This window comes from Quercus suber, unplaced genomic scaffold (genome assembly GCF_002906115.3).
Source record: "Quercus suber isolate HL8 unplaced genomic scaffold, Cork oak 2.0 scaffold_286, whole genome shotgun sequence".
Taxonomy (NCBI): Eukaryota; Viridiplantae; Streptophyta; class Magnoliopsida; order Fagales; family Fagaceae; genus Quercus; species Quercus suber.
In genome coordinates this window covers 453,177-477,748 of record NW_027069742.1, presented here as the reverse complement: position 1 = coordinate 477,748, position 24,572 = coordinate 453,177, and the positions used below count along the sequence as shown (strand labels likewise).

The 24,572-nt window shown below is 33.7% G+C and overlaps 3 protein-coding genes and 1 non-coding gene across 5 annotated transcripts; 1 reads left to right on the top strand and 3 right to left on the bottom strand.

Moving 5' to 3' along the window:
- The first annotated feature begins 378 nt into the window (after positions 1-378).
- LOC112001674 (RING-box protein 1a) lies at positions 379-3,699 on the top strand. 2 transcript variants are annotated; one of them, XM_065782019.1, is made up of 6 exons: positions 379-685; positions 776-826; positions 904-963; positions 3,046-3,117; positions 3,362-3,413; positions 3,462-3,699. In XM_065782019.1, the coding sequence occupies exons 1-5, from the start codon at positions 511-513 to the stop codon at positions 3,397-3,399; spliced, it is 396 nt and encodes a 131-aa protein (XP_065638091.1). In that variant the 5' UTR covers positions 379-510; the 3' UTR covers positions 3,400-3,413; positions 3,462-3,699. The 2 variants fall into 2 exon arrangements, with proteins under 2 accessions (XP_065638091.1, XP_023889617.1); XM_024033849.2 differs by having other exon boundaries at positions 383-685; positions 3,362-3,699.
- Positions 3,700-6,246: 2,547 nt separating this feature from the next.
- Positions 6,247-6,328, bottom strand: TRNAS-GCU (transfer RNA serine (anticodon GCU)). Its single transcript has one exon. It is a non-coding gene; the product is annotated as a tRNA-Ser (tRNA).
- A 965-nt stretch (positions 6,329-7,293) lies between these two features.
- Positions 7,294-11,176, bottom strand: LOC112001640 (subtilisin-like protease SBT1.4). Its single transcript, XM_024033814.2, has 2 exons — positions 10,479-11,176; positions 7,294-9,320 (listed from the first exon to the last, which is right to left on the bottom strand). The coding sequence occupies exons 1-2, from the start codon at positions 11,048-11,050 to the stop codon at positions 7,568-7,570; spliced, it is 2,325 nt and encodes a 774-aa protein (XP_023889582.1). The 5' UTR covers positions 11,051-11,176; the 3' UTR covers positions 7,294-7,567.
- A 6,637-nt stretch (positions 11,177-17,813) lies between these two features.
- On the bottom strand, positions 17,814-22,135 carry LOC112001695 (uncharacterized). The gene is made up of 5 exons (XM_065782018.1): positions 21,620-22,135; positions 19,110-19,162; positions 18,944-18,988; positions 18,811-18,855; positions 17,814-18,377 (listed from the first exon to the last, which is right to left on the bottom strand). The coding sequence occupies exons 1-5, from the start codon at positions 21,794-21,796 to the stop codon at positions 17,849-17,851; spliced, it is 849 nt and encodes a 282-aa protein (XP_065638090.1). The 5' UTR covers positions 21,797-22,135; the 3' UTR covers positions 17,814-17,848.
- Between the last annotated feature and the right edge of the window lie 2,437 nt (positions 22,136-24,572).

Genomic DNA, 24,572 nt, shown 5'->3' with positions numbered 1-24,572 from the left:
AAGAAAATATTTTGAGATATCTCAAAATAGAATAAATGACAAACAAACAGAGACAAAGGGAATATATTTTAAGAAAAAAGAAGTTTAAAAAATGAATCAGGTCACAGATTAACCGGTTTGGATCAAGTTGGCCTCAGAAAAAAAAAAAAAGCAAAACCAAGTTGGTCTATATTTAATTCGAGTTCGTATCAAGTCAATCCGACTTATTATGAGAAAAAACTTAGGTATTTTGAGAGTAATACTCCCTCCTTTCATATAATATGTGTGCTCCATGCGTGAGTCCTACCTTGAGACCCACCCCTCATGTATAGGAGGGGGAGCATTGCTCTCACGAAGCATGTAAGAATTACCCCTTGCCATGTATAACCGACTTTTGTTTTTTTTCCCTATAATTGTCATCAGCGAGCGTTGTACACACACTACTCCTCAGTACTCAGAATTTTCTCTCCTACTTTACCTGGGAAAACCGAACCCCACGTCTTTCTCTCTCAGTCTCAAAGCGAAAAAGCAATGGAAACAGACGCAGATACAGACGTGACCATGGTTCCAGCCAACACCGAACCCGAGGCCGAGCCCGCCTCCTCAAGCTCAGCCCTTCTGGCTTCTTCGTCTTCCTCTTCTTTTAAGAAAAACAACAAACGCTTCGAAATCAAAAAGTGGAACGCCGTTTCTCTCTGGGCTTGGGGTTATTTCTCTTATCAATTTTCCCTTCTTTTCTCTTTTTGTTTTTCTCTGAATTTGGTTGCTTAATTTTGTTGGTTTTGTTTGATTGCAGATATTGTGGTGGATAACTGTGCCATCTGTAGGAACCACATCATGGATCTCTGTATGTACCCCCTAATTTTGAGCTTTCTTTTTTGTTTTAATTTTTTTGAGTTTTTTCTGATATGGGGTTTTGATTAGGCATTGAGTGTCAGGCGAATCAGGCTAGTGCTACTAGCGAGGAATGCACTGTTGCTTGGGGTAAGAACTAACCTTAATTCTTTTTTCTTTTCTTTTCTTTTTTTCTTGTTCTTATGAATATTTGTGTAATCTTACCCAAAAATAAGAGAGTGAGAGATGAAAAATAATGAGAGTATGTGATTAATAAATGGGTTTTTGTTTGTCTGCTAACTTGGTTGTTTTTTAATGTAGTAACCACAATGGAGTTATGTTTTGTTTTGGAAAGTATTAATATGTGTGAACTGTGTTTCAATCTCCATGCGAGGTGTTTCTTTTTGTTTTCATATGATATGTTAGTCACAATGTTGGTTATGCGAGTATTTGGTCTTGAATTGGTTAAATGTGTATAACCCCACTTGGATTAGAGGATGAAGTTGGTCTCCTTGTTTTTGTGGGGATATTACTTAGCCATGTGTGATTAGGATTTCGGGCTTTGATTACATCTCGCAAAGTGGATATGGTGGGATATTAAAACTATCCGATGATGTAGTGTGGTTTTTTTGCTTAAATATGTCTGTCCATTACAAACTTTGCATGTCATCGACTTTTATTGCTGTGAATTGTTTTGAGTTTTTAAATTAGATTATGGGAAATTTCGTTTACTCTTCGAAGTTGGAGTTGGAGTGAATAACGGGAGCTCCGAGGTGTATAGATTCAGTTTGTTTATAAGCTAATTTGAAGATTATCACTTAAGGATCTAGTGAAACTTCTAGTAATGGTTGGGGTTTAAACATCTTAGAAATTTGAGCGTTAACATTTGAAAATTTGCTTCTTTATTCCTCAGATAATATCGAGGTATTGCGAAATGAGCAGAGTTTATGAATTGAGGACATGACAATAAATAATCATACTCTAAAAGTCTGAAAGTCATGTATTATTATCTTTCTAGCTTTGGTAATCATACTCTAGGAGTGTGAGTGCTTGATAGGTATTGTAACTATGCACTATCAATCAGATTTGGCCCATTTAATTTGGTAACTTTGTTGCATATGCAGTGGCTCAATCAGGGTTGACACTTTAATTATCACTTTCTGTTAGTGCGTATGCTTAGATAAGGCACTTGGGATCTGAAATTTAGGATTAGAATTTAGTCTTATTTTTGGAATCTTTTTGTTCTTTGTATCAGCACGGCGGTAGCCAAATGGGCATAGAATGACAGGTTCCTTATGAGTGTCCATCACCAAATTTTGTGATCAGTATTAACTATTGAGGAATTCAACGCTTATATATATAGTCTACTAGAAGAAAGTAATTTTTATTTTCTTCACCAAGTTTAAGCGCTATGAGGGAAGTCCTTTTTTTCAGCGGTTTTCTTCATGGACAAGAGCCTCATTTATTAGTTTAAAAAATAAATAAATACTACTCCCAAGTATAGGGGAGGGAAAAGTGGTTTCATGGTCAGGACTTTTTGGTTTTCCTTAATCTTGGCAAGGATTCTTTTAATTTTTTCTTAAGGACAATGGTGTTTTTACATATGCTACTGCATTTTCATTAATTGACTCTATCAAACTGAGGATTGTTAAACATCCTCTTCATCTTGTTTTTCCAGTGTATCTTTCCATAACCCACTGTATTCTTAGTAATTAACTGTGTCCAAACTGAGGATGGTCTAAACACCCTCTTCAACTTTAAGGACAAACCGGAGTATGAGTTGGTGGTTTGATTGGGAAGGGAAGGCACTAATGGTGGGTTGTTGATAGTTTGTTACTTTCTTTGTGCAGGTCCCCCTCTTTAGTTTTGAGGAAGAACTTCTGTTCTATTGGTTAATTTAAGTATCTGTTTGCAACATTATAGTTCTGTGAACTTTAGGATCCCAGTTATGACCTATGTCTTCCCATAGATATGTGTATTCTCAAGCTTTGTGTCTTAGTTTCCCCCACTTTTGGCAGGTAGTTTGACAGTAAATAGTGCATTACTCGTTGAAGCTTTGATTCAAAGTTTAATAACTTGGGAGTTCTTCTTTGAGAAGGATCTTCTTTGTCATCATATGCCTGATGATGACCAATTGATTTTTCTGAATGTGAAAATTGATTTGTTCATATGTGCCTTGGTTTTTCAATGGCTAAATTGTTTTATTTACAAACATGGTTTATTTTTCTGTAGGTGTTTGCAACCATGCCTTCCACTTCCACTGCATCAGTCGATGGTTGAAAACTCGCCAAGTTTGCCCATTGGGTATGGACTATATTTTATGGCAATCTATTAATGTATTTATTTATGCTTACAACATTAGGTCATGAGCCTCGGGGCATTCAAACCATGGCTCTCTCCGATTGGAGGAGGAACCGGACATTCCTCTAGTCCATGGGCCATGTGGTGCAATCTAATATTTCATGCAATGGCTTAATCCTTATCTGCTCTGTATACTTCAGATATTGTGAGCTGTGACTTCTCATTAAGTGTTTTTTTTCCCTTGCAGACAATAGCGAGTGGGAGTTCCAAAAGTATGGTCACTAGAACTGTTGACAACATGAACACTGCGAGTTCCAAAAGTATGGTCACTAGAACTGTTGACAACAAGAACACTGCATATTGTTTCTTTTGCCCCGCTCCTCAGTTTCTTTGTAGCCAGCAGTTCAAAGTGCATAACCTGAAATTCAATGCTTTTTAGTGCTATGATGTTATTTGATAGAATTTACCCTATTGTTTTTTGGCCAACATGTTATTGAGGCTTCGAAAATAGCATTTGGGACCCAAATTTAAGGATGAGAATGTATTAAGTACTCCATGATATTAATGAAAGTATTAATTTGCCTACTTGTGGACTTTGTGGTCGTTTTAATTTTGTTAGCGGTGATGTTTTTTTTTAAAAAACTAGCAGTGAAGTTATGAAGTTTTTTTTTTTTTTAATTATTATTATTATTATTTTTATATCTCGTTTATTATGTTCTTTTGATTTTTTTATGGCTATTTTCCTCTGCTATTTTTAACGTGCTTGTGCTTCGAACGGTTTTGACTGACCGTACAAACTCATTGAATCAATAAATCCACTAACATAATTTTTCCATAACTTCGATTGGAACTAATAAAAGTTGTTATTTATTGATGTGTAGGTAATGTTGTAATCACTACCTGTAATGTTAATAATAAAAATTGTGAAACTAGCGTTAGTCTTGTTGAAAATATGTTTCCAATCTGATTATTTCTATGAAAAGTAGTCTATAGGATTCTGATTATATATATATATATATATATATACACACGCGCCCGCATACACACACTTCTGGGATTTATTGATTAATTCACTTTAATTCTTAACCATTCAATGGGAAAAAAAAATCATAAATTACAACTTTCAACTCTAAATTTATTTGTTCCTAAAATTTTGTAAAGGAGAAAAAGACTAGAGCAATGTTACAAATTTCTTAGTATGTCTTCTCCTTTTGATTTCACATTTGATTTGCATTTTTTATTTCAGGTATGAATTAATCATCACTCAAGAATATATCCTATTCAATCTACTTGGTCTTACACGGTCCAATTCGGTCCTAAATGGTCCATTTTGGTCCTTTTTGGTTCTATTCGGGTTAGTCTGTCCGCTTTGATCTTACTCGGTTCACTTTGGTCTTACTCAGTCCCATTCGGTCCAATCGGTCGGCTTTGCTCTTACTCAGTCCTATTCAGTCCACTTTGGTCCTATTCAGTCTAGTCTGTCTATTTTAGTCTTATTCGATCCATTTTGGTCATATTCGGTCCTATTCGGTCTAGTCTGTCCACTTTGGTCTTACTCAGTCCTATTCAGTCCACTTTAGTCATATTCGGTCCAATCAGTCCACTTTGGTCTTAGTCTATCCTATTCGGTCCACTTTGGTCATATACCACCTATTTAGTCCACTTCGATTCTATACAGTCTAGTATTTTTACTTTGCTTTTATTCGGTCCATTCAGTCCAATTCCGTCCAATTTGGCGCATTCAGTCGACTTTGGTCTTACTCGGTCCTATTCGGTCCACTTTAGTCATATTCGGTCCATTCAGTCTTATTCAGTCCAAATATATCCACTTTGGTCTTATTCGGTCCATTCAGTCTTATTCGATCCACTTTGGTCCTATTCATTCTACTTCGGTCCAATCGGTCCACTTTAGTTCTATTCGGTCTAATTTGGTCCTACAAAGTCCACTTTGGTCCCATACGGTCCTATTCGGTCCATTAGGTCTTACTTGGTCTTATTCAGTCCATTCAGTCTTATTCGGTCCCCTTCGGTCCTATTTGATCCACTTTGGTCCCATTCAGTTCTATTTGGTTCATTTGGTGAATTCAATCCATTTTTGTGCACTTACATAACGAGAGAAGATAGGTTTGGGTTGAGAGCACCTATTCTAAATTCAAATTTATTTTAAAAAAAAGATCTTAAACTTGTAATATCTAAAATCTTAAGTATAATATCTAGGGAAGTTACTCATTTGTTTTAACGTCGTCTCTATTTTTAAATGAATTGCATGAGGTTAATATATATATTGTGCATTGCATAGGATAGTGAGTAGTTAACATAATCGTAGCTCTTCCAAGTCCCAATCAATAAGTATTACCAAGACTTCTTGACATTTATATAGAGAATTGCTTTGCAGGGTACTGATAGGCGATGGGTGAGAGATCAAAATTTGGGGGAACCCATGGCTGCCAAGTCCATTGGTTATTATGTCTCAAAGAAGAGACCTTCTGGAGGAGGCCGTAGTTCATAATTTGGTCGATGAGACATCCCATTCTTGTTACACATTGATGTAATTTGGCTATCGATCTTCAGTAAATTGATATACTTTTCTTCCAAATTTTCACATGTAAAAAGACAATGTAATTGAGTGGAACACAACTTTAGCTAGGAAAACTAAGGATCTTAAGGGCTCTTAAGTTTGGTTTGGCTTTTTACCCCCAAACATCTCTTTATGTAATGCTTAGTGAGTAGTTGTCTAACTTGTCTCCCATTGAAATACAACAATTCTACTAACTTACCCAATTTCACTAGATACTTAAGCTATTAATTGTGAATGGTAGAGAAAAAAAAAATTGGTGGGTCTATATAAAAAAATAGTGGGCAGAAAATATTGACCTATGTTGTGAAATTATGTATAAAATCAAATATATCCCCTATATTTACTTCTTTTTTTTTTTTTAGGAACAAAATATCCCCTATATTTAGCGATTGAAAATGAAACTTCTACTTTCTAAAAATCAAAAGATTTACTATTATTATTATTATTATTTTAAATATAGAAACTGTCCCCAAGAATAATAATGGTAGTGGAAGTGTGAAACATCTTTCTACATGGTAGTGAGGATTGAATGAAGAGGCAAAAAAATAGAGAAACGTCGCCTGAGAGATTCGAACTCTCGCGGGGAAACCCCATGTACTTAGCAGGCACACGCCTTAACCACTCGGCCAAAGCGACTGTTTGATGTCAAGTCGATTGTATAAACTTACTTATTAAACTCTTTATCCCTTCTCCATTATGATTTTCTTATGGTAATAGTCATGAATTTCTGTGATTATTGGGCTGTGATGACATTCACAATTATGAAATGCATCTCGACATTCTTTAATTTTTCAGTTTGCTTCTTTATAAAAAGCAAAAATATTATTTGAACTCTCTAAATTTGAAATTTCATCTAAATCAATCCTTTAATTACAAAAACTTAGAAACTTATGCTCTCGGATACTGTAACAATTTCAATTTATTCCTTTTGTCAACATACATTTAGAATCTTATACCATTAACCTACCCCCCCCCCCCCAAAAAAAAAAAAAAAAAAAAAAAAAAACAAACAAACAAACAAACATAGTTTTTGGTCGGGTTAACATTGAAAGTGTGATAAATCATAATGAATGGGATACATTGACATCATTGTAATAATCGAATGTATAAATTAAAAGTTTTGAAAGTCCCTAGATCGATTTAGAAACAACCCCAAACTAAGAGGATGTAAATTACAATTTAGCTTAAAAATTTGATTTGCAACACTATAATAATAATAATAATAATCCTGTACTAGTTTATTTCTAGATTGATCTTCAATTTTCACAAGAAAATAACTAACTATTTGGCCGTATGCCTTTTCCTTAGTTATATGTATTAGCCAGACCATGCATACAGCCAAATAGCCAAATAGGTACTGAAATACCCTTTGGCTTATGAAGGCCAAGAGTGTGAAGCTGCACATATTTTGGTTTTTGGAAGTGTTCAAGGCAGGCACAAGTAAAGACTTCTACATGCTTCCTTTATGCAACTCCGTAGCAGCCTCATTTCAGGTAAACAATCTGACTTATTGTTCCAAAACAATCAAACACTGTTCTCTTGATTTCCATGATACTAGCAACTCATAAAACTCAAAATCCAGTTTGAATTTGTACGTAAGATTGTATTAACATCACACTATCATTTCTCAATATGCAGTGTTGCAATTAATGCTGGTTCATACTCATAAATATTACAGATTTATGCAAGAACATTAAGTTACAGTGCCTCATCAGCCATTAATTCCATTTTGTACAAGAGGCTGATAATTAAGTTACAAATATGATAGAAAACAAAGACCATGACCATGAAATATGCATTAAGCACCTCCACTTGCAAAGCTCCATCCTTCCATCCCTTCTTGGGTGGGGACAAACCAATTTCCCAAATGCCAACTCACATGTCAGTTGCGAAACCACTTCTCCTCCTAACAGCAACCGGACTCCTCACACTGTGAGTTCCATCAGTCCACTCAATTGAACCATAGCTAGCAGAACTGTACCCAATACCCTTTGCAAATGTAATCTCATATGTTTGAGTCTGATTTTCTGCATTGAACACAAGCTTACTTGGTGAAACACTGATTTCAACATCTGTTGGAGCATTCACTTTCACCTCATAAACTGCATCAACTGAACTTCCAACATTAGTCACAACTCTCCTATACTTAACCAAATTTTGATCAGAATTGAAAACCACTGAGAATGATGGATAATTCAAATCGCCTGCACTAGCCAATTTTCCTGTAGTAGCTAATTGTCTTGCACATACATCAGAACTAGTCGGCTGCCTCAAGAACACTGCAATTCTCTTAGTATCATACCCAATGGCACAAAGGAATGCAACATAATCATTAACATCCATATCATACACCAACCCAGGATTAAGAGCTCTATTCGGATCAACATGTCCAGCCCCATGAATGAATGGCGTTGATTCTTTACCAGTAGCAAGATCATTGATATTCTTCCCGGAATTATCCACATTATAAGCTGTTGTCATCAGTGCTGATTTTATTGCAGCAGGTGACCAATTTGGATAAGACTTTCGAAGTAAGGCTGCTATGCCACTTACATGAGGGCAAGACATAGAAGTACCAGAAATGATATTGAATTCCACACGCCTAGGATCAATGTCCAAATCAGTTGGACTAGCAAACCCAGTCCATCCAGCCAAAATGTTAACACCAGGAGCAATAACATCTGGCTTGAGAATCTCTTCTGTCAAATGGTTTGGACCCCGGCTTGAAAAGGCTGCAACCTTTGGAGCCGCTGGTGAAGTCCCAATTACAGTCCCACGGAACACAATTGTTGCAGTTGGGAACTGGCTTAATTTGATATACTCCTTTATCTTATCACCAGCTGTCTGACCCACCATAGTAGTCGGTATAAGATGTGGATCCGCAATAAGCTCTTCACCACTATCAGCTGTATTGGCCAGAATCATTCCCATCCCACCTGCAAGCTTCACCGCGCTTCCTTTCTCTACTCTTGCACTCCCTCCTCGATCACAGACAACAATTTTCCCAGTCACTTTCGAAGGCGGAATACTACCCACATAGCAATACCTATTTCCAATGTCTCCAGCATAGACTAATGGAAGCTTGAAATCAACAAGAGCTTCCCCTGAGTACAATGATACACCCCCGAAAACTCTTTCATCGCCAAGAACCACATCAGCAGGAAACTCCCTATCAATAGTAGAAGCACCAACAGTCAAAATCCAAGGAGCAATGTTCACAGCAGTATATGGATCAGGTCCAGAATTCCCAGCAGAACATGAAACAACCACACCATGCTGTACTGCAGCAAATGCTCCAATTGCAATAGAATCATGATCATAAGGAGGAGCATGACCATTAGCCCCAACAGAAAGAGAAATCACATTGACCCCATCAGCAATAGCTTGGTCCATAGCAGCAAGTATATCCGAATCAAAACAACCATATTTCCAACAAATTTTATACACCGCTATCCTGGCTTTAGTTGCCATCCCTCTAGCTTCACCATTAGCATATTCAAAGAAACCAGAATCAGAAACCACTGACCCTGCAGCTGTGGATGCTGTGTGAGTCCCATGACCCTCTGTATCCCTTGGAGATTTAGATTCCTCTGTTTCATCCATTGGTCCCCCCAAATAAGACTCATATCTATAAATAAAGAAAAAGGAAAACCAAACATTTAGAGACAAAGTCAAAGAATTAACATGGTTTAGCCTAATGGCCTATGTCCATGTAGGAAAGCCATTGATAACAACATGTTTGCTATACAAATCATGTTTTGAAATTACAAATTTGAAATTACAAGATTTAGAATACAGGTCGATTATCTTTCAATCACAACCTTTAAAATTATTTGATTTCTCAAAGCAAAGCACTACATTTTTGTTATATGAATCGTGTTTTACAATGGACTGTATTACTATTAGGGTATTTATAATAGACTAAACACAAATTACAAGACTAATATAGATTACAAGACTTGAAATACAAGTATAATTATGATCTCTTTAGTTGTGAACCAAATAAGATTGGACTTGACTACATCTTTGCTATATGAACAGCTGTAGTAGATTTTCAATCTAGCAATATTGGTAAAAAAAAACAGAGAGAAAAACAATATGAAGATTAACGTAGTTCGCCAACATGCCTGTATTCACAGAACAAGTAACCAAAAAACCCCAAATCAATAAATTGAAAATTTTAAATACCCTATGAGACCTCGAGATTAGAGACCAATGTTACTTTCAATTTAGAATATTAGCCACTATCTCCAATAAACCATCATTTACAATGAAGCATAGTAGGAAATTATATAACAAAGTCTTATAGTAGTTTACAACAAGTAAAATTATAATTTTCTTTGCTTGCGCACCAAGGCTAATATAGATTACAAGACTTGAAATACAAGTATAATTATGATCTCTTTAGTTGTAAACCAAATAAGATTTGACTTGACTACATCTTTGCTATATACTTAGTAGATTTTCGATCTAGCAATAATAGTGAACAATACAGTGAAAAACAATATGCAGATATACGTGGTTCGCCAATATGCCTAAATTCACGGAACAAAAACCCCAAATTAAAAAATTGAAAACTTTAGACTAGAGATCAATGTTACTTTCAATTCAGAATATTATCCACTATCTCTAATAAACCATCATTTACAATGAAGCATAGCAGGCAATTATACAACAAAGCCTTAAAGTAAGTTAAATTCTAAACTAACATAGATTACAAAACTGCAATACAACAAGTAAAAATTATAATTTTCTTTGCTTGCGCACCAAGTAAGACTGGACTTACCCTTTGTAAAACGCTCTAGCACCGATGATCTTTCCATTACAAACTGAATCCTTAAAATCCTCTGATGTCTCACATGTTCCTTTCCAACCAGGAGGAACAGAAGACACAGACGAGTTGGTAAAGCTATGGCGTTCGGGCCAAATCCCGGTATCTAACACGCCGATTATGATGTTCTCGGCGTCATCGGAGGTATCCAAGAGGGGAGATATTTCGGTCAGGCCCAAGAACTGAGGGGTGTGTGTGGTGTGGAGATGAGAGATTCTGTCAGGTGTGACGGAGAGAATGGAAGAAGGGTTGTTGTGAAGAAGGGCCGATGCTTGAGAAGGCGTGAGGAGAGCAGAGAAGCCATTGGAGGCATGTTGGTATGTGTAGAGGAGCTTTGTTGGGTGAGGTGAAGGAGGGAGAGAGTTGAGGAGGGAGGTGTACCATTGGTGGTGGGAGGTGAAGAGGGAAGGCTTGTGGGGTTTTGACACGTGGACTATGAAGGTTTGTGGACGGTCTGATTGGGTTGAGAGTGTGAGAGGGAGGAAGAAGAGGAGGGAGAGGAAGAATAGGAGAGAGGAAATGGCCATTGGTTTGTGTTTGTTTGTTCTGACTGAGTCCTGAGGAATTGGAGAGAATAAGGTAATGGTCCGAAATCTGAATCTTTTTGAGGATAAAGGGTTGGTGGGTATCTTTTTTTTGTGTATCTATACTCTATACACACCTATTTATTTATATATACGTGGGAGTAGGACCATGTGGCAAATAAAAGGACAAGTTGTTTGGTGTTGCTTTACGGGAATGGCTTTCTTGCATAATTTCAGTTTGGTTTTCTGTGGCCGATAAATGAATGGGTTGGCCATATTGTGGGATTTTTTATTATGGGGGAAGTGGTGTTTGATGGTCCTAAACCAATCAGTGGGGGACACATAGGGGTTAATATTTGATATTTTTGAGGGTTCTTCTAGGACAACACTACATGTTACAACTAGGGCTGTCCACGGGTCGATCCGGGTCGGATTTGTGCCCAACCCAAAACCGACCCGCCGGAATCGGGTGGCAAAACATTGAACCCGCCGCCAACCGCCGGAGTAATCGGATCGAGCGGATTAGACCATCAACAGGTGGTGGTCGGAGTCACAGATCTGAGAAGACGGCAAGAAGACGGCAAGAAAAAGGTGAGAAAACTCAGATCCGGCGAAAATCTCCTCGGATTCGATGAGATTTGGCCAGATCCGGCGAAAATCTCACCGGATTCGATGAGATTTTGCTAGATACGGTCAAAATCTCACCGGATCTAAGTGAAATATTGCCAAAATCTGGGTTTTTTCGCCGGGATCTGGAAAACTTTGGCCGGAATCGGTTTCTGGGGTTGAAGAACCGCCGCCGACCACCGAAGTAGTCGGGTCGGCCGGAATCGGGTCGGATCTGGTCAGTTTCCTCAGGTGGGTCGGGTCTCGGTTCATTCTAGACAGCCCTAGTTACAACCTCTATCACAACTAATAATGGTTCCTTTGAAGTAAAGTATTTTCCAAAAGATGCTATTCTATTTTTAGTAGTCTGTTTTCATGTAAAATGTGGTTAAACTTGTAAATTATTTTTTATTGACCTTAAAATTATTTTGTAAAAGGATGTAAAATGTTTTACCTTTAAAAATTTTGTAAATTTTTTTACAAAAAATACAAAGTGGGCCACCCCCCAATCTGACTAGGTGACTAGTCCGATCGCTAGAGCAGCCCTTCCAACTGTTGGTTCTTGCAATCTAGTTGCCAGAGAAGGCGGTTACATTAGTTAATGATCGGTTTGAGTGATTTAGTAAATCGAGCATCAAAGACTCGAGGTATGAGCGCATATCTCGATTTTCTGAGACTCGAGGTGCTAAAAAAAAAAATAGTTTGAAAACGTTGACAACTAATTATATTGTTAGGATTTTATGGTTATTTGGCCATTTCGTCCAGTGATTTAGTCATTGGAGTTGCCGCTCATGTGACCAGTGTCGACAATCAAGTTATTGGAAATGTTGAAACAACAATCCATTCACCAGGCCTCCAACACCAGCAGTTGAGCTACTAGTTTTGGCGATTCATACATGAAAATTTTTACATGTCATACTAAAAATTTAAAAATATTTTACTTAAAAATGTTTTACATGTAAAAATTTTACATTTAAAATATTTTACTTAGGAAAAAATGTAGTGTAACACAATAAATGGTAAACCATTACTTTCATATAGATTCATCAATTTTTCTCTATTAATCACATATGCACATGTTTGGATTGCAACAAAAACTGTGACATAAAAGTTTCACAAAATTTATCTATTTTTGGTGGAGGAAGGATTTGAAAGATTATCAATCAAATACAATTGGCCCATATTTTTGGTGTATGATCAGTTTGAAGTGTATCAATCAAAAACAATCGGCCCATATTTTTGGCGTATGAAACTATGAAAGGATTGAAGTGAATCAATCAAAATACAATTGACCCAAATTTTTGGTGGGGCTAATTCATCAAAGCTTATTGACAAAATGACAACACATGCGGCATGGCACAGCCGTTAATTAATAAGCAACGGAGGGATTGAAATATACACTATCCAGTGATGTGCATATTTGCACATGGACTTCTTTCCTGGTGAAGTTCATTTTGGAGGGATGCGCATGTTAGTAGGTTGCTTAATTGTATTGATTAGCAATGAAAAATTATACCAACATGGAAATTTTTTATTGCCATATTGGTAATTTCAAGACCCTTTTAGTGGAATTTTTATTCCAGATCCAATCCCTCTATCTCACACTAATTAAAAATTAATAATAATAATAATAATAATAATAAATCAAAATCATTGTATGGTAAGAAAATTTTTAGACTGTGACTCTAGATTCGTAGGTTTTAGTTAACTCAATTGATAAAATATTTTGTAATTAAATAAGAAATCTAAAGTTCAATATTTGATTATACCAAAAACCAATTGGTATTTGTGTCTGGTAATAAAAGAGCAATCATCATAAGCAATCTAGGATTCAATCCACGTCTATACTAAAAACCAATTGGTATCTTGTCTGATAATAAAAGAGCAATTATCATAAACCACCTAGAGTTCATCCCTACCTACACCAAAACCAATTGGTATCTTATTTGATAATAAAAGAGCAATCATCATGAACAGATGCCCAAAGTTAAAATTATTTAATAAAAAAGGTATGTCCTAATGCCTGTCCAAGATGTTATTTGGTGATTTATTATACATGGTTTTCTTTTTTTTAGCTGAAATACAAACAAAAGGTGAGCCTAGCTTAACCTCTAAGTAATACCAAAACTCTGACTAAGCAATACCAAAAGTCTGACTCCGATTGTGACAAAGGGGATGCTACCAATTACATATTTATTTTGTCTCCTTGTCCACTACTTTCCAATACCCACACCTAGTTAGTTCAAGGATCTTTCCTACATGATGTTATGTTTTTGTTGTGTAAACTACATACCAATAACTAATTGGAATTTAGTACCATGGTCAATTAGTGATAATAATCACTTGCTTTAAGTTGGCTTATTTGGGATATTTCTTTCTCTTTTGGTGTTTACTCTCTGATTTGATCACTTCAAGATAACCACACCTGAGTTGGGTGTTTGTAGAAGAAACAAGCATTGAGACCTATATACGGCATACCAACCTATCTTTTATGTTCAAATCTTCAAATTCACCTTCCTATAAAGGTGGCATGTCAATCTAGTACCTAAAAAATGCCTTTAATGACCAATCATTTACATTCAATTTTTGAAAGCAATTTCATTTGCATTCTGCATTCTACATAGTACATACCTTCTTTATGACCCTTTTTTTTGGTAACCCTTTACAACTTGTTTAAGTTAGCTTATAAGTTTCAACAAATCCATGAGTTTTTTTTTTTTTTTGGTTGAATTTAACAAAACCATGCTGAATCTCAAGGCGTGTACACTTTGCATTATGCCTCATTAATCATGACTAAGAAATAGAGTAGCATTACAAAATCAAACCCATTTGTCTCTGTGGGACCAAAACAGGTCTGGCCATTTGATGATTGCTTTGGTAAAATAATGTGCAAAACATTTGCAGATATCTATTCACTTAGCCAGAAGAGGACATTTTACCAACCGAATTCTTTGATCCACTTTTGGAAAAGGAGGAATGCCTGGTTTAATGTATATCACTAATGGCAGACTTTCATAAAGGTGCCCAATCTGGTCCTACATGGCAAGGGTGAAAAGACTTTGCCAGGAACTTTAAAAAATCAGCGCAACACAATCAAACAAGGCATACAAAGCAAATAGAAAACGTCATGTTTTGCCAATCTAGATGATACGCTACCAATTATGCCACAAACCTTTCTCTTTTTACTTTTTACTTTTTGTTTTTCTTTTTATATAGAGATATGATAGTATTTTAAACTTATAGTGTTCATAATGATTGATTTTTATCATCAGATTAAGACACCAATAAATTTTTAGTGTAAACTAAGATTAAAAATCAAATTTCTTATTCACCAACTAGAAATTTTACTAATTGAATTAACTAGAATCTATTATTATACAAAAAAACTAAAATTATTAGGAATTTGTGAATTTAATAATTTAACCGTTACTCTAAAGTTACCCTCATGTGTGGATAAATTAACTCCCTTTTAATTCCCATATAAATAAAAATAAAAACAAAAAAACTCCCTTTTAATAAGTAATAAAGTTAAGGATACAACAAAAATTCACGGACAAATTTACAATATTCTTAAATTAGCCTATCACCTCATATGTGGGCTCACCACAATCTACAACTTTTATTTATTTATTTTAATGTCCCATGTTTTAGATAATGGGCTAATTTAAAAATATTGTGAATTTTTGTCATTTTTGTTGGACTCTTTAAAAGTAGGATCTAACAATTGTAACTTTTAACTTTTTAAATGATAGGTAAAGTAAAGACAAGATTCAAACTCCAATCACCTGCTCTAATTAATGCCATAATATTATCACTATTTCAAATTTAAACCGTTAAGAAATAATGAATGTAATCAATGTGGAAGGTCATTATTTAAGGTTGAATATAGACCATAATATAGTCCACTAGTCAAGACTATGGGGAGAAATGTTAAACCGTTGGATGCTTTTCATCATTTCATGGTTAAAATTTTATTTTCTAGATAGAATATCACATCATTTAAAATTTTAAACAACGTAGCATTAGATGCACTTTTAGATTTGTGTAATATTTAATCTAAACTATAAAATTGATGTATTTCAAATTGATAGGATCCTAATACTATTAAAATAAGAAGGGGTTGAAGAAGGCGCTGCGATATATATTTACAATTTTTTAACAACAACAACATAGATTACATGGATTACACGAGTATGTTGGACAACCAGAACAAAGATTTTCCTTTCTACATTTACATGAACACCTTTTGAAACAGCAGCAGGAAGAAGGTAAGCATGAACTTTTCAGGCAATTGCAACACGTTTGACAACTTATCTTCTTAAAGCAGCAGCAGGAAGAAGGTAAGCATGAATTTTTCAGGCAATTGCAACACGTTTGACAACTTATCTTCTTAAAGCAGCAGCAGGAAGAAGGTAAGCATGAATTTTTCAGGCAATTGCAACACGTTTGGCAACTCATCTTCTTAAAGCAGCAGCAGGAACAAGGTAAGCATGAATTTTTCGGGCAATTGCATGAATTTTTCGGGCAACTGCAACACGTTTGACAACTCATCTTCTTAAAGCAGCAGCAGGAACAAGGTAAGCATGAGTTTTTCAGGCAATTGCAACACGTTTGACAACTTATCTTCTTAAAGCAGCCGCATCCAGGCCATTGGAACTTACATGGCCGACAGCAGATACATAAGTTTGGCAATTTTAGACGAATCTGGCAGCCGCTAAAGCAGCAAATCCATGGAAGTCAAATCCATGAGTTTTTTTTTTTTTTTGGTTGAATTTAACAAAACCATGTTGAATCTCAAGGCGTGTACACTTTGCATTATGCCTCATTAATCATGACTAAGAAATAGAGTAGCATTACAAAATCAAACCCATTTGTCTCTGTGGGACCAAAACAGGTCTGGCCATTTGATGATTGCTTTGGTAAAATAATGTGCAAAACATTTGCAGATATCTATTCACTTAGCCAGAAGAGGACATTTTACCAACCGAATTCTTTGATCCACTTTTGGAAAAGGAGGAATGCCTGGTTTAATGTATATCACTAATGGCAGACTTTCATAAAGGTGCCCAATCTGGTCCTACATGGCAAGGGTGAAAAGACTTTGCCAGGAACTTTAAAAAATCAGCGCAACACAATCAAACAAGGCATACAAAGCAAATAGAAAACGTCATGTTTTGCCAATCTAGATGATACGCTACCAATTATGCCACAAACCTTTCTCTTTTTACTTTTTACTTTTTGTTTTTCTTTTTATATAGAGATATGATAGTATTTTAAACTTATAGTGTTCATAATGATTGATTTTTATCATCAGATTAAGACACCAATAAATTTTTAGTGTAAACTAAGATTAAAAATCAAATTTCTTATTCACCAACTAGAAATTTTACTAATTGAATTAACTAGAATCTATTATTATACAAAAAAACTAAAATTATTAGGAATTTGTGAATTTAATAATTTAACCGTTACTCTAAAGTTACCCTCATGTGTGGATAAATTAACTCCCTTTTAATTCCCATATAAATAAAAATAAAAACAAAAAAACTCCCTTTTAATAAGTAATAAAGTTAAGGATACAACAAAAATTCACGGACAAATTTACAATATTCTTAAATTAGCCTATCACCTCATATGTGGGCTCACCACAATCTACAACTTTTATTTATTTATTTTAATGTCCCATGTTTTAGATAATGGGCTAATTTAAAAATATTGTGAATTTTTGTCATTAGTTGGACTCTTTAAAAGTAGGATCTAACAATTGTAACTTTTAACTTTTTAAATGATAGGTAAAGTAAAGACAAGATTCAAACTCCAATCACCTGCTCTAATTAATGCCATGATATTATCACTATTTCAAATTTAAACCGTTAAGAAATAATGAATGTAATCAATGTGGAAGGTCATTATTTAAAGTTGAATATAGACCATATTATAGTCCACTAGTCAAGACTATGGGGAGATATGTTAAACCGTTGGATGCTTTTCATCATTTCATGGTTAAAATTTTATTTTCTAGATAGAATATCACATCATTTAAAATTTTAAACAACGTAGCATTAGATGCACTTTTAGATTTGTGTAATATTTAATCTAAACTATAAAATTGATGTATTTCAAATTGATAGGATCCTAATACTATTAAAATAAGAAGGGGTTGAAGAAGGCGCTGCGATATATATTTACAATTTTTTAACAACAACAACATAGATTACATGGATTACACGAGTATGTTGGACAACCAGAACAAAGATTTTCCTTTCTACATTTACATGAACACCTTTTGAAACAGCAGCAGGAAGAAGGTAAGCATGAACTTTTCAGGCAATTGCAACACGTTTGACAACTTATCTTCTTAAAGCAGCAGCAGGAAGAAGGTAAGCATGAATTTTTCAGGCAATTGCAACACGTTTGGCAACTCATCTTCTTAAAGCAGCAGCAGGAACAAGGTAAGCATGAATTTTTCGGGCAATTGCATGAATTTTTCGGGCAACTGCAACACGTTTGACAACTCATCTTCTTAAAGCAGCAGCAGGAACAAGGTAAGCATGAGTTTTTCAGGCAATTGCAACACGTTTGACAACTTATCTTCTTAAAGCAGCCGCATCCAGGCCATTGGAACTTACATGGCCGACAGCAGATACATAAGTTTGGCAATTTTAGACGAATCTGGCAGCCGCTAAAGCAGCAAATCCATGGAAGTTTGAGACAACATTTGGCCCTGGTCAACAATAGTATATAATTTAAGATGTGCATATAATTCATTTCAACATTCATTGTCCCAATAAATTGAATTTTGAGTTTAAGACTTTCACCATATTACTCTACATTTGTGGTCATGAATAAACTGTATAATTTGGCAAAAATTAACAATTACAAAAGATAGTTTTGCAATTCCCAATACAATAACAAAGCCTTAGCCACAAAACATACAAAAGGATCAACGTATTTGTCAGCCTACTAGTCTAACATATTTGTCTCTTTTTAAACATAGGTTCATTTTACAAATAGATGAATAGATTGATCTTGTGCAACAAAAATTTCCAATTAAATAAAGTCTTTTGCCTATAAATGCAAATATAAACCACAACTAATTCAATGAAGGAGCAGATATTTCATGAAGTAGAAACAAAGAGAAGACTATCGAAAGGTACCAGATTCTCTTCCAGAAATGATGGGACTTTTGGATATCCTGATTCCTGTTAGAAAGAGAGGGATCATCTAACTTTAGAAACGTAAAATTAACCTATATTAAAGTTGAAGAAATGTTAAGCTCAAGAGTTATACTTTGCAATAAAAGGATCTGGTTTAGCCACTATAAAGGTGTCTAGCCTGAAAATAGAGAGTTAGAGGTCAAATGAAGCCATATTGCAACATAAATTTGCATGGATAATAGCATACTTTGTTGAAAAAACCAGACAGAAATTTATACTAATAAAGAATCCACACATACTCTTGGCAACAAATGGAAGCAGGTTGCATGCCTTCAAGTGATTTTAATTCCTCCTGCTTGCAATCAAATCTTCTGTAAGAACATTATCATCTCTAATAATACATCAAAAAATAAATATTCTTACTCTAGAAAGACAATAGATGTTTTATCTTCTACTTGATGGGAAAAAATGCCCCTTATAGTGGAAAATTATTTAATACTTCGAAAGTAATGTTCTCATCTCTCATATAAATGGTAGATTTTTTCATCATTTTAATTAATAAGATGTACTATTTTGTGAGAGGATGAATTATTATTCCAAAATTCCTGAATAATTACTCCTTTATAGTTATCTAAATATGCTAAAAACAAGGGGTTAACACGTAAATTACTAAACAGCTACTTGCTAAGGGAAAAAAAGAAGAATGAAAGAGAGAAATTGACACCCCATTTTCCATTCTCTTCGCTCCCTCCTTCAAATATTATACAATAAAAATAAGTTTATTGACACACATTGTTCACAATTTGCTGAAATGGCATGTTGTGAGTAGTAAAAATGAAAATGGTATTAGTAATGGGTCTATGCAAAAGTAATTGAACCCCACTCAAAAGTTGTAGAAAAGTTATGTTTGCAACAAAGTCGATACAATAATTGTCATTAAGAAAGAGCACGATAGGATCCTTAACGCTAAACATCATACCTGTGATAAAAAAATAAAAAAAAGTCTAGCATATAAAAATCAAATTAACGCTAAAAAGAAGCAGCCCTTTGTGTACGTTCCCAGAAAGAAGCACCTTTAGCGAGCGTGTGTCTATCCATGTAAGCAAGTTTTTAATTATTATTTTTATTTTATTTTATTTATTTATTTATTTGTATAGAAAGGGGGGAGTATTATTTTTTTCACACATCGTTAAGTTGATATATTATGACCAAAGGAACCTTGCTTTTAAATGGATTCATCACTAATCCTACTTTCAATATGTAAGAATTAGAGCATTTACATTACATCAAATGTGCTAAAATAGCTCAACTATTATTTTAGCACTAAAAACATAAAAGGATATCCACTACATTAAAGGTGTCAAAAGTTAAATTTCTTAACACCTAAAGTGCCAACAAACTATGTTTATAAGGTATGAAAAAAAAAAGTGTCAACAAAAAAGTGCTTTATCAAAAAAAAAAAAAAAAAAAGCACTTTACTTTAGCTGGATGGTAAACATTAAAAATATATATTTAAATGAAAGTTAAAGAGAGAGACTTGCGTGATAAAATGAAAAATATTTAAATGAAATGGTAAAATAATAAAGTATTTGATGTGAGTGTATTGTAAAATTAGATGTTAAAATAAATAAAATAATTTTTTGATTTACTATAAGTTAAATTATTTTAGTATATTTGATGTGAATGCTTTTGATTATCTTCAGTATAATTTTCTAAATCAATGTATAAAATTCTTCAATTGAATGTAATCACATAGCTGCAGTGAACTAATAGTCACTTAAAAAGATAATATTATTTATAGTGCATTTGTCAATGCAAATATGTATTCGAATTTAATAATAAAAAAAACATAATATATTGCATCTAAAAAATTGTACTTAATTAGTTTTCTTTATTACAATAATGAGTCTTATTAATGAGTAGCTTTAGAACAATTGTTAACAAAATATTTTAAAAAAGTTTTGACACTACTATTATAAAGAATACAAAAATTCATAAAAAATTAATTATTTCTTTTTTATTTCTTAAATAATTTTTTAAAATATTTCATAAACTAATGCTATAAACATTCGTTTAACTTTTTTCCCATTACAATATATCATATATATATATATAGTGAAAAATAATTATGAAATCAGGAGATTGGATGGGAAAGATTGGCTACAGAGATGAAAACTTGGGAGCCGCACAAGTGACATAAAAGAGAGAAACAAAAGGGCGCATATCACATGAACCCGGGATAATATTCTTTCCCCAAAACTTCTTGTCAAGCAGTAACATGCATATATACACCACAGGATCTCAGCAAGAATATTCATGAAGTCATCAAAATCTATCATTAAATCTGTGTGCTTCGTGATCTAAGAAATTAACTGAATGTTAATTTTGAGCAAAAAAAGATTAACTGAATGTTTCTGTTCATCCCTACAAATTGAAGTAGTTCTTAAAATCAACTATTGGGACCCATATTTATCCAAAGAAAGAAAAACCTATTGGGTTCCCAAGATTTCGCTCATGAAAATCCAAAATAGAAAGGACATCACAATTTATTCGACTGTTCTCTCAAAACCCAGAAATCCGTACTCAAAAATATAGATGCATTATACATCAATGTTTTATCCAAAAATAACAAAAACAATAAAGAACATAGAAAGCCTATCATTCAAATTTCAAAGTGTCAATTTATTACTTCAAAGTTCAAATCCACGATTTCTAGAGCACCCCACGTAGCATATTAATGCAAATCATCAAGCTTGAATAAGAAAAATACAAAAAAAAAAAAAATAATAATAATAATAATAAAGCTGACCTCAAGCAAACCAATCTCTCTTTCCACGGCATGAACCTTGAGCACTAGCCTACGCTTCCCATACAAATCAAAGCCCCCATGAGACGGTGATTCTGGTCTCATAGTCATAGGCTTCACCACTGAAGAACTAAAAGAAGATGAAGGGGAAAGAGAATCATGAGACTGAACTATCTCCATTATTTCTTTTTATGAATCAAACTAAGCCTTAGTAGAAGTATTAGCTATAAGACCATGCAGTCTATAGGTAAACGATGATGTTAGTTGAAGATATATATAAGTGACTGAATGCAAGAGAGGGAGAGAGAGAGAGAGAGAGAGACCAGCTCAGAACAACAAAGGCTTTGGTATCTGAAACGTTTGCTCACGTAAAAGACACAGAGAAAGAGGTCAAAGAGGTGAAAAGTACGACTGAGCAGAGATCACACGTGAGTGTCACGTATGATGAGCTTGTTGGTCGTCTCTAAAATTCATGGGAGTCGAATATTTTTACCAACTGACCCTCGGAACACAGCAAAATTTAGTGTGAAATTAACAGCTCTGTTTGCCAGGTGCCAATGAATTGGGGTTGTAGATTTGCATGCCAGTTCAAACTTTAGTCTTTATTGAAAGCAAAAATGACAAAAAGTACTTAATTTTTTAGCAAAAGTTGATTATTTAGCAAATGAAAGTGACAAAAGTTGATATCTTTAATCACTCATATTAGTGCTGAACCGCAATTGTTGACATAAGACAATCACTCATTACTCATGCACCGTGATAAATATGCTTTGAATATCGATCACTTCTTATTGAATGGATCATAAGTTTGAATATTAGTAAAATCTTACCTTATAATCTCTATTTAGTCGGTGATTTACACTTATCTACAAAAAAGATATATATTACAAGCTATAGCTATTTTTTTCCCCGAAAAATAATGGAGTGTTTATTAGTACATATTTGTAGATCTTGTAATGGAATCTTTGTTTAAAAATAGTTATTTCTTAAATTGAAGAATAATTTATTAATTTTTATAATAGTTATAATATATATTTCTTAATGCACGTAATAGTAATAACTTTAGAAATTAATATATTTTCAAAAATATAAACTCTCTTTATGCACATAATAATGATTAAAATTTATATAAAAAAAAATCCTCTCTCTATATATATAAATTTTTTATTTATTTTGGTTATGCTATAGGGATGTATAAACTCTTTTCGTAATTTTTTAATCTAAATTTTGATATGCATTTTATTTGAAAAATGAGAGATAATGCTAGTGTCTGTTTGGGTACCCCACAACTTATGGTAGCTTATTTGCACTGTTTATTAAAATATATACCTTTTGCTAATTTTTATTTTAGATGTGTGAATAGTTAGCTTCTTTTTTCTTTTTTCTTTTTTAAGTGCATTTGAGACTAGATTATGAACTAGTTTTTAGCTTCATTTTTTTTCTTCTATTGTTTGTGGGTCTCGCAATAAATGAGCTTTTTATTTTTTGTCTTAGTAGCTTATTTTTTGTGTGACCCACTATTTTTTTTTTGGTCAAAAGTAAATACAATTAACTAAAGGGGTCTCACACTATGGTTTTTATCAAAATGTCAAATAATTTTTACTTATTGGGGGTCTTACTTTACTTTTTTTGCTAAAGTACTTTCAAAAAAAAAATCAATCAACTTATTTATTTATCTTTTAATTTTTATGTATTATATTTTTAGCAAAAAGCTAGATCGGTTATTTTTAAATGAACACTTAAAATTAAATTATTTTCCAAAGAAATTTTTTTTTAAACACTCTTAATTTCAAAATATTCAATGTTTTTAGTATAATTTAGTTCCATGAAAAATGTAAATATAATTTTAAATTAGAATCCTATGTCTCATTTTTTTAATTCCACTTTATATTACATCATTCAAAACTTTTTATATATAAATAGCAAATGTTACAACCAAACTTATAAATAATAATATTTTTTTTAAGAAAAACAAATAAAATAATTTAGAAGAGCCAAATGTATTACACACAACATTAATCATTATACTTATGGCAACTTTTTTTTACCCAAAACAAAATTATTAGATATTTTTTACAAAATGGGATGAGACCAAGGGATAGGTATAGTTTCCTCGAGGTTTCCAAAAGTCAAAGTGACAAGACCTTACGATTTACAAGCGCAACATGCGCTCGTGCCGATGCCGTTGCTGACGTGTGCATCGCTGGAGGAGCATGTTAGCAAATCTAGGCACAGACAACTAAACGTGCTCCTGTGACGTCATGTAGTAGAGGAAGATAACTATTCTCACCTCTCCTTTAAAAAAAAAAAAATCAAAGTGCCACCACTTGAGAAGGCTAAGAGACTATTTGGTTGGAGATTTTTAATATTGTTATTTAAAATAATGTAAAAACTGTAGTTTAAAAAGTATTGTAAAAACACGTATTTACAGTATTTATAAAGCAAAAAATGTGTTTAGTACCATGTTTCAAATAACATATTTCAGTGTGTGAATAAATATATTGTGTTTAATATGTGTGTGTGTGTGTGTGTGTTTTTTTTTAAGTTGACAAGTGGGCCCCTAGTTGGAATTGAAAAAGGAAGCTTTATGTGTTGCTAATCAAGTGCCCCCATGTTTTTCAAAATATTTACAAAAATGTTTTTGAGTAACGTTATTTGAAATCTGAAAACTGGTAAAAGGAATTTTCAAATTCAGTGTTTAAACACTCTAAAATGAGTAAACAAAACATTTCTAAAAAAACACCATTACCAATNTAAACTCTTTTCGTAATTTTTTAATCTAAATTTTGATATGCATTTTATTTGAAAAATGAGAGATAATGCTAGTGTCTGTTTGGGTACCCCACAACTTATGGTAGCTTATTTGCACTGTTTATTAAAATATATACCTTTTGCTAATTTTTATTTTAGATGTGTGAATAGTTAGCTTCTTTTTTCTTTTTTCTTTTTTAAGTGC